The 17,925-nt window shown below is 40.5% G+C and overlaps 1 protein-coding gene across 4 annotated transcripts in view; it reads left to right on the top strand.

The window, feature by feature from the left end:
* Window positions 1-17,925, top strand: part of HECW1 (HECT, C2 and WW domain containing E3 ubiquitin protein ligase 1) — a 266,177-nt gene that overhangs the window by 112,748 nt on the left and 135,504 nt on the right. For all 4 annotated transcript variants that reach the window (XM_065752992.1, XM_065752994.1, XM_065752991.1 and 1 more), the window contains exon 4: window positions 15,174-15,268. In XM_065752992.1, the coding sequence (XP_065609064.1) occupies window positions 15,174-15,268 (95 nt within the window). The remainder of the gene's footprint in view (window positions 1-15,173; window positions 15,269-17,925) is intronic.

Genomic DNA, 17,925 nt, shown 5'->3' with positions numbered 1-17,925 from the left:
TAAGTCTCCAAGGCTGTAACAGTGACTCTGTGGTGACTCTTTGTTGACTCTTGTTCACAAGGCAACAAGAAGGTGGAAAAATGAACTGAATAAACTTTAAAACAATACTGGAAATGCATTTACCTGTTCTGGATTTTTAGTATAGCATCCAGCAGCTGGATGTCTGTGGCAGCATCATACAAGGGGACCGTGTGCACATACTTTTTCTGAAGACCCCTGTGAAAATGCACAGCTTATGTGCTCCTTAGCTGGGAGATGAATGTGTGCATCCTCACAGCCTATTTGAGACTTCAGGTCTGGAATATATACATGAAAGTAGAGGACCTCTTTTTGAAACACAGTAGGTTACGTGCATGAACAAGTACGGATCCATTAGCAGGAAGCAATGCCAGTTCACAGCAGCTGAGAGTTCAGGTATTTGCTTTTCAGACTGAAATTCCTGGAGGTAATACAGGAAAGAAAAAGCTTTGTTTTTCTATTCTCAACGCTGCTAAAAAGACATGTTTGATGATGATGGTTACTACAAAAAATACTTTCAATAAAACCCTACACTTTACTGTATTTTTTTAATATAGATTCCTTTTGACCTGATGAGTGAACTAAAGCATATTACCTGCAAATATGTTTGTATGACTTTGGCAGCATGACAACTGGATGGGCAATGGCACAGGCATGTGTTTGAGCACCTCAGCAAAGGGAATTCATTCCAAGAGGCAGTGTGCAACTTGCAAATTCTGCAGGTGGGAGACAGCTCTCCTGGGGCCGGTGAACCCCCACCAGCAGATCAACAGAACTTGTTTGGTTTATGAATCTGCAGTGCCTTCTGTGTTTCTGCTTGTTAATGCTGCAAATGCATTAATTTTCAATGATGGTTTGCATGCTGGAAGATCTGTCCTCCCTTTACCTTCCTGTGTGTGCCAGTCTAGGCACCTCTAGACTGCCAGTTAGACCAGCACCTTTCAGTCTGGCTTTCCATTCCTTCCTTTGTGATTGCAAACTAAGGTGCCAAAGTGCAGGACTGAATGCCGTGCTGGCTTTTTAATTCTGGGAGGGGCAGGCTTACAGCCCAGGAGGCACAAAGCTGTCTGTGATTTAAGAGAAAACTGGTGTAGGGAACATCTGAACAAACAAATGCTTTGAAAGAAATTTGTAATGCACTTTTCAATTTCAGTGTGACTTGACTGACAAGCAGCTTAAGTAATAAGTAGAGCTAAATCCTCTGATGACCTGCTTGATTCAATCCCTTCAGGTCAGTACAGAAACATGCATGTGGTGCCTTACCTCCGCAGAGACAGGTTCAGCAGCCTTAACATACACCTGTTAGGAATTTATGTGCTGCTGAGCTAGATACTCCTGGATGCTAATGAGCTTTGTTAGGGTTTGTACTGAATGTCCTCTTGAACACTGCTTTACAGAAGACCACTCTTTTCTCCTGTGACCGAAGAACAGCCCCACTATTATGAAAACCACTTCATGAGAGGTTTTGTCTCACTGACATTCTTATCTCCTTTGGACTGGGCTGCAGGTTCAAAGAAGTTCAAAGATAACCCAGATTTCCTTTCATCAGTGCATTTTGTCCCACATGCTGAATACTCCATGCATTTCTGCTAGAGGTAGTAAAGGAGTAGCCTAGGTTCTGCAGGATGCCTGGGGTTTCCAGCCTTACCCCAGGTGTAGACAGCAGGATACCTGTCTTCCAGACTGCAGGGAAGAGCCACATTATTTTCCTTTTGCAGTGTTGCATACAGACATTCAAAGGTTTAGAATCGCTTTATTGTGGCTGTAGGAGGTATGAATGCAAATGTCAACTTTAGATTAAGTGCCAAATTTGCAATTTGTAACTGTCAGAGTTTGGGGGGAGAGCTGATAGACAATATATACTATAGCCACAGATCAGCAATAGTAGATGTTATTAATGTGCAGTGATTTGAAGCACATTTACTCTAGAATCCTCCTCTGTTAATTCTTCCTTTTTTTTTTTTTTTCAGATGCCCTTTTCCTCTGCTTTTGATTTTTTATAGGTTCACTGCAAGTTCAGAAAAAGTGTTTTAAAAATAGTCTAGGTTATCTGCAGTCTGGACTGTGTAGCTGTCCCACTGTGTGTTGTCATATAACATCTGTTAGATCTTGCTTGAGCTATTGAGGATTTGCATTAGGGGTTCCTTTTCACAGTGCAGCAAACTCCATGGGAGTTGAGTGTGCTGTGTTTTGAGACCTGAGTCTTTAACTGTAAAAAAATAAAACAGTGTTTCTTGTGTGTCACTTGTTTATGTGACTGCAGCAATGTCAGCGTCGAGAGGCTTGAGCAAGCTGCGAGTTAGTGCTGTCAGAACAGCAGCTCTGAAGGCTTGCAAATGTCAGTGCCAGCCAGTGAAGCAAACATCTGTGACGTGAGCTGTGGGTCCAAGCATGAAAGTACAAAGCCAGAGAGAAAGCAATGGCCACCTGGCAGATGTCTTCAAGTGACTGACATACTGCTGTCTGTATAGCAGTTTTTAATCAATAGGAACTAACAATGATTTAAAGACCATTTCTTTCCAGTCCCCCCATGTACATCTTGATGTATTTTGCTAGGGAGTACACCTTTGTAATTCCACAGTCTCTCACTCATGCTGCCGACAATTCTTTGTCCCCTTGAATGTTTAAATGTAGTATTGCTATTATATCATATATATCATTATGTTATTTTTTTTTTACCTGCACAAATGTAGTGTCTGGTTCACAGTGATTTTTTTCCCACAGTTACACAAGTTTATTGCACATGAAAACCTAGTATAGTCATCCAGTGCTCCCATTATTAGGTTCACTGATCTTTTTACAGTCAGGATTTTTTAACAGTGTAACCCATTTGTAGTCCCCTTTACTTATTGGTATCAAGTAGGATACTTTGAAATTGCTGGCTTTTGGAAAGCCGTGTTTCATTTTGTGATTGCAGCAGTCTTATTCTGCAGTTATTACATTGCAAACAGGTGGTAAACAGAAGCTGATATTTTAAAAAGAAAAAAAAAAACTAGTTGTCACAATAACAGCTTTCAGATAGGTCTCTAAGGTTAAAAATAATTCAAGTATAATGTGGCCTTCTTTGCACTTTCTTAATAGTTCATACTTTGTCGCTCCAATATAAAGGAGGGAGATGAGGTTCTTAGATTATGTATATACCCAGTGTGAGATTAAGAAGCAACGGTTCAAATGTTGGTCCGACCAGTTTATTACCAATATTGACTATGGAGATGGGGAAGGCGGACACTGTTAAGGGTGATGGGGAAGGGAAGGCGAGCGATAGGAAAGATAGGAAAGAAGCAAGGATTTGTACAACGCAGGGAAAGTCACCAGCCAGGATCCCAGTTGCAAGGTCCAGTTGCAAGCGGCTCCGATGGTCCGAGGCAGAAGAGCAGGGGCGGCAGAAGCGGGGAGAACAGCAGCAGCAACGGGCAGCCTTGAGCAGCAAGCAGCTGTCCTGGAGAAGCGGCGCCGGGTCAGCACAGGAGAAACAGCGTGGGGAAAGTCCAGGAACAGCATCAGTCAGCACCAGAGAAGCAGCGAGCAGTGATCAGCTCGTGAGGGTTCAGATGGTAGAACACCTCAAAGGAGTGGCGAGGTCCAGGAGAAAGCAGCATGTCTCAGGCAGCAGGCCCAGGAGGGAGTTCAGCAGCAGGGATCAGCTCATGAGGTTTCCAATGGAAGAGCACCAACCAACAACAACCTCATGGTGGTCGATCCCTCTTTTATCCTCCATTTCTCTTGCCTATGTGGCAAATCCCTTGCTAGCGTGCCAGGCAAGCGTCTCCTGAGATGGCTGTCTCTCCACGGAGATGAGTACTACACAAAAGAATGTTCAGTGGCCATTGAGCTGCAGCTTATCTCTTTTGTTGCCCCAGGACATGCCCATCTGCTTGTCCCTTAGACAAAGGATTTCACAACCCTTGCCCAGGACTAGCTTGGACATGTTCGGACAGTTAGACAGTATGTGAGCTGGCATTGAAATAGAAACCATGATAAGGAGACTGATTAGTGTGTGTGAAGCTAGAATGCCAAGGGCTTTTCTCTGCAAAATGTTTTGTAGGCTGTCAGCATCTGAGATCCTCTAATTGGCGAGGGTTGTACAGTTGCAGAGAAAGAAGAAATCTACAGAAGGGGTTGTGTGTCATGTAGACAAATGTGGGATCTCCTGTGTGCCTCCAGGTAATCTGGGTTTCAAATTCGCTTTTCCTTTATGAGTCCTCACTGGAAAGAGTAAATCTACCTGACCCTGCATATGCCACCATGCATATTGCCATCCCTCTTGAGCTTAGACGGGGAATTCCAGCAGCACTGCTCTAAAATGCTGAGGGCAATTTTTTATCCCTTGTACCCAGTGTGGACTACAAGTCTCTGTGAGTGCTGAAGGATGTGAGCGCTTTTTTTCTGCCTGCAGTTTCTCAGCAGAAAGAAGGAGGATAGGCCCTGGTGCTCTAAAACGAAGTCTTTCCAAGTCTAAGGATGGAGGAGAGAAAAAAGCTACACCACAGCAGTGTAGCTGACATGCAGCTTTTATTAAAGGTTCAAGGTTCTGAGTGGATGAACCCTATAAGTGCTTTGGATGTATAAACAAGAGAATTTCTCTCTGTTGTGAAGACACAGAAGTCTGTTTAATTAAAGCTTACTGGACCTTCACAGGTAAGGCTTAGCTTAGCAAGAAAAGACCTTGCACAGTGCTGTTTTTCAGAATAACAACTTCAGGAAACTTCGCTCATTTGGTAATTATTGTACAAGGCTATTCGCCTCACACTTGTGTTTAATAATGAAACAGTTATTTAGTGATAGATTTATTCATTGTTTAATTCTGTTCAGTGTTGGAAAGTTGAGAAAAGTAATGTGAAAGGAATAAAATGTTTGCAAAGCAGCTACAGGAGTCCAGGACCAGTGTGCTAAAGGTCTCAATAGATCTTATCCCAGTACCATGCTGTAACTGCCTTTTGTTCTCAGTAGAGCTGAAGTGCCAATTCCAGGTGCAATTGTTCTTACTCTCACCACATACTATTAGATGCCTTCCAAATAAAATCAGTTCATAAATTATCTCTTGCTCAAGGCTGTGCCTGAAGGCATAATACAGTCATGGATGTTCAATTAAGACCTTAAAATATTGCTGCCCTGATAAAAACAAGGAGTTGATGGTTCACAGGCTTCTGGTCCAGAAGGCAATTAACTTGAGGCAGATGTAATACCTAGAAGTCTAAAGCATGCCACTGTCACACTGGGACAGGGGGAGGGATTTGCCTCATCTGGTCCAACTCAGTGGCTGTAAATAGGAATAGAGAAAGGAGAGGTGCCCCAGCTCTGCTCATTCTTCCTCTTTGATGGATCATGTCTCCACATACTATTTTTGAAAGCTTGTTGCTGTGTAAGTTTAAACCTTCATAACCAATGAATTTGTTTGACTGTTTGGGCAAAAAGGGGAATTGAGTTATTTGACTAGGCAGGAGAAACAGGAGAGTGAGTTGTTTGGTCAGAATGTGCTAAAGTGTGAACAAATAACAATGACAGCAAAAACTCTGTAGATGCAGAGATATTTCCTATACTAATTAATTTTGATAAGAAAATCATTGAGTCAATTGTAACCAAAGTGACAAGCAGTTTAAAACCAGAAATATTAATTGTAGAAAATAATCCGATATAACTGTTGCATTTCAGAATCTGTTTTATGTCATCTCTGTCATAGATAGGTAACAGTGTATTTTATTTTGCCTGCAATTAACACTTCAAGATCTGAAAGCAGACTTGGTTTCCAGTTGTTATGGCCTCAACTACCACACAGTTAAAAATGCTTTGATGATTGCAAGTTTTTCTCAGATATGTTGCTTGCTTGCTAATGCTGATCTTAACTCATCGTTAAGCTGATTTACATAAAAACATTGTATGCCTGTAGGCTTCAGAATTTCATTAAAGTCTCAGTGTTAGTGCAGCTTTTAAAATTTGCTCTTTGCAAATGTCTCTCTGAAATAGCTTTTCTCTCCCTGGATGAAATGCAGATAACTTGTTACAGCCCAGCTCGCTCACTCAGGTTGGTGCCTATCAGTCCTTTCCTTACACCAGTCCATGAAAGGCAAAGCAGATAAGATAGCACTGCTGGGTTTATCTGTAAATAATAATATAAAATTCTTGCCTGTTCTGGGCTGGGCCCTCTGTCTTTATGAATATGGAATAAATCGTTCATTGGTTGCAATGGGATGAAAGACAGATGACTCAGTGTGAGGAGTGGTAAAGCTGAGACCTTTTTTTAATATATTTTTTTCCTCCTGATCTCATATTTCATAAAATAATTTTAGGAGGAAATGATAATTTTTAAGGATGTGAGCTGCCTGAGCAAATTGAATTTCAATCCTGTTGACTGTCATGCAGTAAAACTTGAAGTGAGTAACAGTCCAAGAATATGCACCTGTGCAAACCTCAGATTCTTTTCCTAGCTGTACAAGGGCTAGAACACCTTTTTAGTAAAAGCATTCTGCATCAGCTGCTTTGACTGAGCAGTGCCATTCTGGTACTGACCTTTCCTGTAATGGGGAACTGAGGAAGCTTGGTCTTGCTATGCCCTGTTTTGACTTCAGTTGTTGCTCTAAATGCCAGCCTGAGTAGGACTTCGGTAGAGGCACTTGATCATGATCAAGTAGGATTCCACAAGGGCTGCTTCTAACCTCTTCCCACCCAGATGGCATGTGAACTGGCCGACTGACAGTAAATCCCATTGTCAGTTCCCTGTGAAACTGTTCTGCTACCTTCTCTCTTAAGCTCCTGCTTCACTCAAGCCATGATGATCACGAATCAGTTTTATTTTCTTTGCTTCCCAAACCTGCTTTTATTCTGGTTTCTTCTTTCCCACCCACACTCCTAGTCCTCTCTGCCACCCTCATCTCTTCTTTCAACACAGGCACTTCTGCAGTGTGTTTTCCTCTTGCACACTACGTGGCACAGGAAGATTCCTCATACATACTCAGCAAGGTTCTTCCGAGGCACAGCCAGAAAGAGCTTAGATCTGCATTGCAGAAAAAGTGTTTTGGCACCAGCCTGGAACATGCTCAGCACAGAAAGGATTTCCTGGGCATTTAGATGGTGAAATGAAAACCATCTGAAATGAACACATTGAACCACATTTTTTTGATAGACTTACGGGTTTGTAAATCTTTTGTTTTTGTTAGTAAATCTTTTAGAATTCATGTACCTGTACATGAATTCTAAAAGATAAATGCTCAGTAAACTCATTACTGCCCCAAATTAACATGGGGATTAAAAAAGAAAGATCATCAGAAATCTTTAATGAGTAAAAAAAAATGTGCTCCCTTAACCTCACCACTACAAATTCCTGCATGAAATTTTCTTGGCATGCATCTCCGTAGATCTGAAGCAGACATCCAGCATGCAAAATTTTATTCAAAATGTATGTGTCTTTGAAAACATATAGGCACCTGAAGATAGATTATAATGGAACACGTCAACCAACTTCAGTAATAAGCAATGCTAGGAGCCCTGCTTATGCAAAGAAATGTATGCAAGTGCTGGCAATGAATGTACAAACACACATCTAGAGCAGCCACTAGCATTTTTTATTAGTGAGTCTTGCCAAAAGGGCAGTTTTTATGAGGCAAGTACATAAGCAGTAGTGTACTGAAATTAGATTTATATGCTCTTCACAGAATCACTTTGTTATATTTCCTGTGATAGGAACTCCTGGTTACCTTTATGCTCCTACGGCATGGTGAGAGGCAGATAGTAAAAATGGTATGGATTTACCTGTCTTGTGCTTTGTAGTCTGCACCTGAAAAATTACTGAGTACCAGCAGTTAATCACAGTGCAGTTGTGAGTAAGCAGACTTGTATCACTTCATGTGAATTGCATAGTAATTGAGGTAAATTGCATGTGGCTGGATGCAAAATCAGTGTAGCATGGAACCTGCAACTCTGGAACAAGTGAAACTAGGACAGAAGATACTGTGCCACTGAATTCCACTATGAGGAATTTTTTGTTACCGATTAGATACGAGCGTAATGATTTACGCTGTGACTCCGTGGTTCTTGGAGGCAGGCAGCTGCTAAATGGAACTGTCAAGCAGAGGAAACAGAAGTGATAGTCAATAATAGAGAGTACTCACAGATCACAAGTAACAAAACAAAGAATTAATGACATAATATGTGATAATCAGCTTTCTTGCTACAGAGAATATAAATCTAGCCATGAATATGCAGCCTTGTGAAGAAATAACAGTCTGTGACAAAACCAAGAAGAAAAACTCAGCAGATGAAATAAAGTGTATCTAATCTGATCTGTTTCTCAAATATTTCTGTTTCTACTCAAATAATACATTTTGTATTGATGCAGAGTTAAGGTTACTTGAATATTCTAACTCTGCATTTCTTCTTCTTGATAAGTTTGAATACTTGGCTGAAATTTGATCTTGATAAGTTTCCTGGAGACTACTTGATTTTCAGATCTTACAGTTTCCTTGCATCTTTATACTTGAAATTGTCAGTATGTACTGGTTAAAGTTACCTCCAGATACCTTTTTCTTTCCTGCATGGTAGCACTATAATAATCTGGAAGTCGATATTTTAAAGTCTGGTATCTTGCAGTTTCTCAAAAGAAAAAAAAGTATTTTGGAAGTCTGTGTTCAAATGTGCTTCTTCACAAGTCCATTTTTGAGCAGGACAGGAAAGAAGTTGTCAGAAAAGTGGAAGAAATTCTGCAGCTGGGATTGAACAAAATATAAACATGAGAGAAATCAATTTTTTACAAGGGCAGATAGTGATTGGACAAAAAAAAATCGTTTAAAACTAAAGGAAGGGATATTTAGATTAGATGTCAGGGAAAAGATTTTTACTGAGAGTGGTGAGGTGCTGAAACAGATTGCCCAGAGAGGTTGGGGATACCCCATCCCTGGAGATGTTCAAGGACAGGTTGGATGGGGTTCTAGGAAATCTGATCTGTACTAGATTTTGTGATAGGCAACCCTGCATGTGGCAGGGGGATTGGAACTTGATGATCCTTGAGGTCCCTTCCAACCCAAGCCATCCTGTGATTCTCTGATTCTGTGATCCATATGTTTAGGCCTTGCTGGATTTAAAACTGTCGTTGTCTTTAGACAACAAATACTGAGGGACTACGGAATCCCATAGGAGTTTGTATTATTCAACACCCACTATGAGCAGATGCAGTTTCTAGCTGAAGCAGAAATTGAAGCAGAACAGCCTGAAGGCTGTATTATCATCACCACTTATCAGACTGGCAGTTCCTGGAATGGGCAGATTTTCTGGTATAGGATGAGGAATAAGCAGTTGTGGAGGCAGATTTCTCCAGCAGGTTGTTTACATGGAGCAACAACAGGCACACAGGGCAGAAATAAGCAATAGCAAGTGTTGATGCTGCAAGTATGAAGGACATGCTCTTGTGCTCTGGGTTTCAGGTTGCTACTGATGCACCTCTAATGGCTGTTTTGACTTCCCATTGTAACTCCTTCTCCTGTTTTTTCCTTCCCTCTAATGGCTGTTTTGACTTCCCATTGTAACTCCTTCCCTGTTCCATTCATTCACAGTTCTGCAGACTGCCTGACCCATATTCTTTCTCTGCTTTGGAGATAGCTGTAGCCACTGTAATGAAAGGTGATCTCTGAGTGATCTGATTGTAGAACAGAATCATCTATTTACTTTCCTTCTGGATCTTTTTGGAGGAAAACTTTATGACTCATAACGTAATTGCTTTCCTCTCTGATGTGATTTGCTCAGTTCCCACGCACATACCATCTTTTCATTACTGAAGTTTGACACCACTCATTTTTTATGCACAAAGTTTGCCCAAAAGAGCAACAACAGCTCTTTTAGTAATAGATGGAACTGATCATAAAAGACATAACATTTTGAAGACTGACGTTCCTGACCTGACAGATGTGCTCAGAAATGCTTAGCTAATGCCAACAAAAAGAGCCATGGGAGGAAATCATAACCACATTACGGAGGTGCCTCATGTAACACATATTCATATCAAATACCAACTGATAAAGCATGTTTATACCTTCTACCTCCACAAAGAATAGTATGCAGATTTTCTTTAAAACACTGATTTAGATGTGGGAATTTGTGTGTGTGTGTGTTTTGGAAATGTGTGGTTGTTTTTTGTGTTTGTTTTCTGTTTTCTTCTTGGTTTTGTTTGTTTGTTTTTTGTTTTTTATATGACAAGGGAAACTGCTTCATCCTGGCAGTGTTTCTTATTGTATTTGAGATACTTAAGTCAATATTTAGTGCAAGCTAAGCCCTAGTGAGGAACAGAGAGTTATAAAAGCACATGAATTTTTGAAAAATGGAAGAGATGTAGGGCAATTTTGAGAACTGTAGTTTAATGAAAGAATTGAACTGCTTTAACACGTATCACATGAACCAACAGGAATGATAACACTGACAAGAAAGGGTGGATACAAGAAAGGGTGGATATGGCTGGTAGGACGCCTGTTAGAAGCCTTCAACCTTCAGTATCTCCATCTGCAGTTCATCACGTGCCCCTACTAGGCTTTATCTCCTCTTGCTTCAGTTTAATAGTGAATGTGTTGTTTCCAACTGCTGGATGATATTGGAAGCAGCATAGAGTATCTCTAGGAAGAGTAATGTTCAGCGGGTAATTAATGTTGTGGGCAATTCACAGAACTGGTTTGGTAGTGGAGATAACTCAGGCCTTTAATAGAGAAATAATTTTCCATGGACCAGATATTTTTCCTGAGAGGGGTGAATCTCCATGGCAAAGGAGTCCTCTGGCACAACTGGTCTAAGTTGTGTGTGGACATGGAGCAATCTCTGTGGTGTCTGGAGCTAGGCTGTGTCCTGGCTCCCTGACATGTCCACAGGAGCACCTACCTATGAAAGGTTGTCGTCTGTAGTGTGGTACAAAGAGGGAAACAGAACTGCATCTTCTTCTGTCTGGTTCATGTCTCGGTCTTGGTGGCTTTGATTTTGGGTTTTCTCCACCTGTGAGTTACATGTAGATCTAAGCATACAGTTGGAGACTGTTTTATTTATGTAATGAAGATACCAAGCCTGGTGTATTCTTGAGTGTCTTTAAATTTCTCATCACTTGGAAATTTTGCCAATCTAAATGCCATTTATGCTAATTGAAAGGAGAATCTAATTTCATTACTTCATGACTTTAACATCATGACTTCATTAGCTGATCCAGTGAGTTACTATTCATAATTAATGACATGAAAATAACATCTTCATTTATACTGGGATTAACAAGACAATACCATTGCACCACACAGTGTAGCTTGAATAACAGGACAGAGTTAAACAGAGTTAACTTGTCTTTATTCCAGAAAAAGCTAATCTACAAGACTACAGTGCAAACAGCCTTACATTTGCTTATTATGTTCTAATGCCAGCTGGATAATATTCAGGTTAATTTATATCACTGCCTTGCCTGTATTTCAGATGCAGGGATACCAAGCCAGTGAATGTCTGTATTTATTTTGCAGATGTATTCTTTAGAGGTGATTCAGAGGTACAAGAATAATCTTCGGGTAGATTAAAATGTTAGGACAGCACTGAAGTGAAAATGAAGGCACCAACCACATTATTTGGAAAAAAGTAACTCCCAGACAAAAAAAAAAAAAAAACACTCATAAGTTGACATTTTTGCACATAAAGGTGCTATATGTAGTTTTTCAAGATTTACTTGTTAAAATTTTATCTAGAAGCCAAAAAGAATAACTTGGAATGCAGTAAAAATAGCCATTTTTGTAATATTTTAAATTTGAAATAGATCTGGGAAAAAGTACAAAAAAATTAAGAAGGAAGAAAACACTGTTCCCTTGATGTTTCCAGAGCAATTTCTCAAGTTTAGGCGATCCCCATAAGATTTTCAGTCAGGCTGGCCCTTGTCACAGTTGTTAACCACTGTGGTTCATTATTGCCTGATGAATAATTCCTCCTCTGTCGCCATTTTGAATTGGACATGTATCTCTCTAGGCTGTTTTCTTGTTTACAACTGCATTTGGATGAATTGATTGAAAATTAAATTATAAATTTTAATTGTGTGAAACTCAGGAGAAAGGGACCTTCAATGCACACATAGATTCTTAGTAAATGCATATTCAATTATCTTAGTAAACCTTTGTCCTTGAACATAATATTAAAATACAGAAAGATAAATTCTTTCCTTCCACTCTCACTTTGTAATTCTTTTAGTTTAATTATATAGATAATTTTAAACCCTAGTGTCCCAACATACACCATAACTGATTTCCTACTTGTCAACCTACAGCTAAGTTTCTTGCTGTGGGGTCTGAACATTTTCATACAGATTACTACCAGAAGTTAGATTTTATTAACTACGTGAGTTAATTAAAAAAAAAAAAAAAGTTTCACTATATTTTAGCTCTCATTGTTCCACACAAGCTATTGCTAAAAATCTCCAGGGGAGACAAAAAATGAATAATTGGTGAGAACAGTGTGTTTTAGCTGTTGTGTTATCATGAACTTTTACTGTCTGCTCAGTGAATAAATGGTTTAGCTGCTGAGCTGTTAAAAGTTCCGCAGAGAAAATTACAACATGAAAATTCAATCTGGACTTGCAGTTTTTCAGTTCTACCAGCTCATCTAGCTTTTTTGCTGCAAAATGAAACAACTGCTGCTCCTGGGTGCAACCAAGGTGTCACTTGCTCAGCTCTGCTGTCAGCTGCACTTCTGGTTCTGTAATCCAGGGTCATGGATGATACCAGGGGGTTTTTATCCATCAGAGCTGCAACAACTGTCCAGTTAAAGCTATTGCTCCCCTGGGTGCAGCCATGCATGTGGTCACCTGAAGTGGTTCTCTAGAATTTGCAGAATTTCATTCAGGTTGTGGTCAAACCCCACGATCCCTGTGTGGAGGTGCTGTGGGGGCTCCGCAGCCTGTTCTGCTTTTTTGTGAAGTGCTGCAAAATAAACAGGCTGAATGTTTGCATCTGTCTGTAGTGGGAAATGTGAGTATGAATTCACTGGAGGCGCAGAAATGTGTGTCTGAGTGTCCTGTGCTGTGGGTTTGGAGAATACAGTTGCAAATGCACTGTAATGGCTCTCTGGTTGAATCACAGAGATTGGAAGGGGCCTCTGGAAATCATCTAGTCCAACTCCCCTGCTAAAGCAGCTTCCCTACAGTAGGTTGCACAGGAAAGTGTCCACATGGATTTTGACTGTCTCCAGAGGAGGAGACTCCACATCTTCTCTGGGCATTGCCAGTGCTCTACCTCTCACAGTAAAGAATTTTTTCCTCATGTTTGAACAGATCTTCCTGTGTTCCAGTCTGTGCCTGTTGTCCCATGTTCCGTCACTGGTACCGCTAAAAAGAGCCTGACCTTATCCTCTTGGCACTCACCCTTTAGATATTTATAAGCATTAATGTGATGTACCTCAGTCTTCTCCAGGCTGAATACTCAGCCTGTCCTCTTCAGGAACATGCTCCAGCCCCCTAATCACAGTTCTTTTTTGGATCTACCAAACAGCAGTCACAGCAATGTAATTTATGGCCAGGGTCCCAGCTCCTCTCTTTGCCTCATCTTTTCTCACAATGATGTGACTTGTCCATTAAAACACTGTCATTCCTTTATTATTTTCTTATGTACAAACCATAGTTACAGTGGGCTTCATTGGCGTCTGCAGACAGTTGTGTCCAGGAGAACCTGATTCTGAAAAGCACCTTCAGATGCTCAAAGGTGTCCAGAAAGATGATCAAGAAAGAGGGCTGGAGCATCTCCCTTACAAAGAAAGTTTGAGGGAGCTAGGCTTGTTCAGCTTGTAGAAGGGAAGGCTCCAGGGAGACTTCATTGCAGCCTTCCGTACTTAAAGGGAGCTTAAAATCAGGAGGAAGACAGACTTTTTACATGGGCAGATAGTATGAATATAAGTTAATAAAATATATTATAAAACTATACAGGGGAGATTTAGATTAGATTTAGGGGAATTTTTTTTTTTACTCGGTGGGTGGAGAGGCACAGGAACAGGAAGAAGAAGAAGCTGCAGATGCTCCATCACTGGAGGTATTCAAAGCCAGATTGGATGGGATCCTGGGCAACCTGATGTAGTGGTTGGCAACCCTGCCCATGGCAGGGAGGTTGGAACTGGATGGTCCTTAAGGTCCTTTCCAACACAAGCTATTCTATGATTCTGTGCATAGTGTAGCTGCTGAAGGTTTCCTTTCCCCCCTGTTCAAACTGCAAGATGTTAACACCGTGCTCTGTTACATACCTGCTGTGTTCTGATTGTGTATGGGTACATAGCAGCCCAGTTCACATCCTAGTTTGCTCTGAGGGAAAACTCAAGCATGTAGGTGGGTAGGAAGCCAGGATGTGCTCCAGCAGGTCACTCAGTCCAGGGGATTTAGGGGGTTGGATTATGGAGAATCCTAGCAAGTGGTGTTTATTTGTAATTAGGGTCTAATGGAGAAGTTGGCTGAAAATATCCTTCCTGAACAAGAAGATGATTTCACTTCTTTCATGCCTTGACATGATTACTGAAATGGATTTCACTTGATGCATTTATCTGACTATCAGTGTATGTGGGAAAAGCAGTGCCATAAGCCCAAGATCATGGTCTTGTTTCTGTTCCTCACCAAATCCATGTATTTCTAGGTCATTGGAAATATGTTAAGGTGAGGTCTACTGTGATACTACACTGTTACTGAAAAATGATTTTATGTAATAACTGTATGAGCGGATAATCTGTGTAGATAAATGTCCTTGCTCTAACCAAGACCAAAACAAATAAACTTAGTGAAACCTGTCAGTGAGCGATTACACAGTCATGTTGACATAAGAGGTTTCTCACTTCCTGTGCTCGTGTTTGGTGTATCTGAACAGTGAGGATTTCTTTATCCCTACTTTTCTTTTTCCTAGTGTAGCTAAAGGATCCTGATGTATTCTGAAGTCTGCCTGTCTGCACTGGTGCTTAGGTTGAGATTTACACTGTTTCAAGTCATAGGAATTGAATTGTAAATATTGCTGTGGTAAAGCAGAAGATCAGAGTCAGGCAGTACCCTGTTGTGCCTACCAGTCAGAGGTGGACCACTTACAATCCAGCTACTTGCCAGCCTTGTGAATGAGCCAGCCTTGTTATGTCTATCTGCTGCAAGCAGTTCTACAATTTCTCTCTGGCAATTCTTCTAATCCAAAATAATTCTTTTTCAGCTGAAACAAAGATCTGCTTCAAATACTATCACGGTGTGAGTGGAGCACTACGAGCCACAACCCCAAGCGTCACGGTGAAAAACAATGCAGCTCCCGTAAGTTATGCTAGCCTTCTGTCTTTTCTGTTTATCTTCCCTACTGTCACTCTTCTGTTCCTTGCTTTCCTTGCCAACTTTGTGTAATAATACACGAAAGAAAAACAGAATATTTGCTTAAGTGCACCATGAAACAGCAGAATGAGTATTCTTTCTGCTCAGATGTGTATTTTTAAGCCAGAAGAATTTAGACACTTCTCTCAACCTGTCACAGATAACCTCTGTGATCTGGGGTCACTCCCACGTCCTAGCTGTATCCCTTTTTGTTATCTTCTGTCTGTCGAGTGTTGTGAGACTTGATTAAAACCTCGAAAGGATTAGGGATCCTTGGGTTGTAAGCAAAATAAATGCTGAGAAAAGAAGTGCAGTTTTCTTTTCTGCGTTTTACAAAACTGTGACGTGAATGTTTTCATGGCGCTGTCTCTGAGTCAGCGTCACTGACAAGAAGTGGGCATTCAGGCCCTGATCTACTGAAGTACTGAAGATCATTTTTGAGAGATTGAGGCTTCATTGAGAGCAATTTGGTTTTGATAGAGCTTAGCAAAGCTCTGTAGCTCACATGGCTCTAAGAAGCTACATACCTTGTCTGGTTTTTGAAAATCTAGTCACCTTGAGAGTGAACATTTTTTAGAAGAGAGACTTGCTGAAGTCCAGAAATTATCTGGCCTTGTTGAGAAACTTCCACTGCCTGCTAGATGTGTCTCGGCAGAGACCTGACTGAGCTAAGGAATTTTGGTCCAGCTAGCGTTAGAGAAGGAAGAGTTGTGATGTTTGCTCTGGAAGCTGAGTTCAGGAAAAGTCAGTCTTACACATGGTTGTACATAAATTTCAGGGAACATTCCTGAAGCTTAAATTTTAAAAGTTTTGCTGGTTGGTTGGTATTGATTTGTTTGGTGTTGAGTTGTGATTTTTGTTTTTTTTTAATGCTCCCAAGTTGATAACTCTAGAAAGGCTGAAAAGTCTTATGTGCTGTATGTTGATTGTCTGATTGCATCTGGGTCAGGAAGGATTATATTTTTTCTCCCTTGATGCATGTAGAGACTTTTTGTTGTTTACCTTCTTTTGACTCAAACAACAGCTGGAAACTGGATGCTGGGTAGGGGTTGATGTGTCTGGTAGGAATGAAAGGCATTCGTGTATTGGTACACCTTTCTTGCATGCTCAGAATGAGTCCATTAACCACTTCTGGATCCTGGAGATCCGTTCCGCTGTCTTCAGAGGAACATCATGACATGCCCTTGGATATTTTCATTTTGTGATATGATGAAAAGTACTTTATATTCTGTAGCATTCAGTGTTTTATTGACTCAGGTCTTGCCATTTATTTCCATCAGTGAATGGGGGACCATCTAGGTATTGATTCAGTCCCACTCTTCTCTGAAACCCAGCCAGCCAAGCAAGGCAGTAAATACCAGTAGGCTGAGAGATTAGGATATTTATTTTTCATTATTCACATCTGTTTCTCAGACCTGAATTTGAAGCATGTAAGTAAATATGTCAGGTTTAGTGTGGAAGAATTGATATTTCATTATTAACTATTGGCAGTATGCTTAAATTAATGGAAGAATGTCAAAAGACATGCACTTTGTGATAAGCAGATATGTAATCTCCCCATAAAATGAAACAGCCATTCACTTTCAGCTGAAGAGGGTTTGTGTCAGAAACTTCTTTTATGATCTTCATCTAAGTAGATCATAAAAGAAGTTTCTGAGTTCATGACTGAAAAAAAGACATCTAAGTTCATGACTGAAAAAAAGACAAAATACAGTACTAAGTAGTATCACATAAATGTTCTACATGAGGGTCAAACCATTGTCCTTGGGAGTAGCACTCTCTTTGTATCTTCCTCTGATTTTTTTTTGCCTTTCTGCTTTGCAGGCTAGTCTTTCTTTGCCAGTTCTCTCTGCAGATTGGATAGGCTAGCAGTGTCATAAATGCATCATTGGTTTCTGTTGTTTTCTGTTCATTGTTTGCTATGTGACATAAATATTTGGTGCACTGTAAGGCAAATACTAAAGCAGTGAAAACAAAAAGAACAAAGGAATAACAACGAAGATTATGCAATATTAACCTGGATGACCCTGCTCCATGAGTACAAGAGAAAAATACAAGCCATAGATGTGCAAAGCCCTGTATGACTGAAGAGAAAAATTATGGGCTGATTCTTGCATGTGTGAAGGCCTTCAGTTAAGTATGATCCTTCAGACTCCAGTCCCTGCTGACACTATCAGATGACTTTGCTCATCTGGCTCTCTGCAGTGCATGTGCAACCCTTTTTACAGGATACTGCACCACTGGAAAATGTTGTTAGCCTATCTGAATAGATGAAGAAAAGAAGGGATTTGCTCAGCCCTACCCTTTTTCTAGGCTCTCATGTGCCTCTGCACTGGCTGCCACTGGGTCTGAGATACTGGTCATTATCCGTAGAAATACAAACACATATAAGCACTTACCTTTGACTATGATTTTGCTAATACTAAAGGTTAAAGAAATCTCAAAATAACCTGCTCTGTCTGCTTCAAAACATATTTTTTTCCAAATAATGGCTTGGAGAAATGATCAGAAAGTTATTTTCCTAATAATTCCTAAGTGACAGCTCTTCTGGTTTGTATCTTGCTATGCTCGTTCATCACCAGCTAGAAAGCAAATGCAGAGCT

This window comes from Cyrtonyx montezumae, unplaced genomic scaffold, assembly GCF_038088225.1.
Source record: "Cyrtonyx montezumae isolate F1298 unplaced genomic scaffold, pur_monq_1.0 scaffold_8, whole genome shotgun sequence".
NCBI lineage: Eukaryota > Metazoa > Chordata > Aves > Galliformes > Odontophoridae > Cyrtonyx > Cyrtonyx montezumae.
Note: the sequence above shows the minus strand (reverse complement) of the source record. Positions and strands in the feature narration are given on the sequence as shown.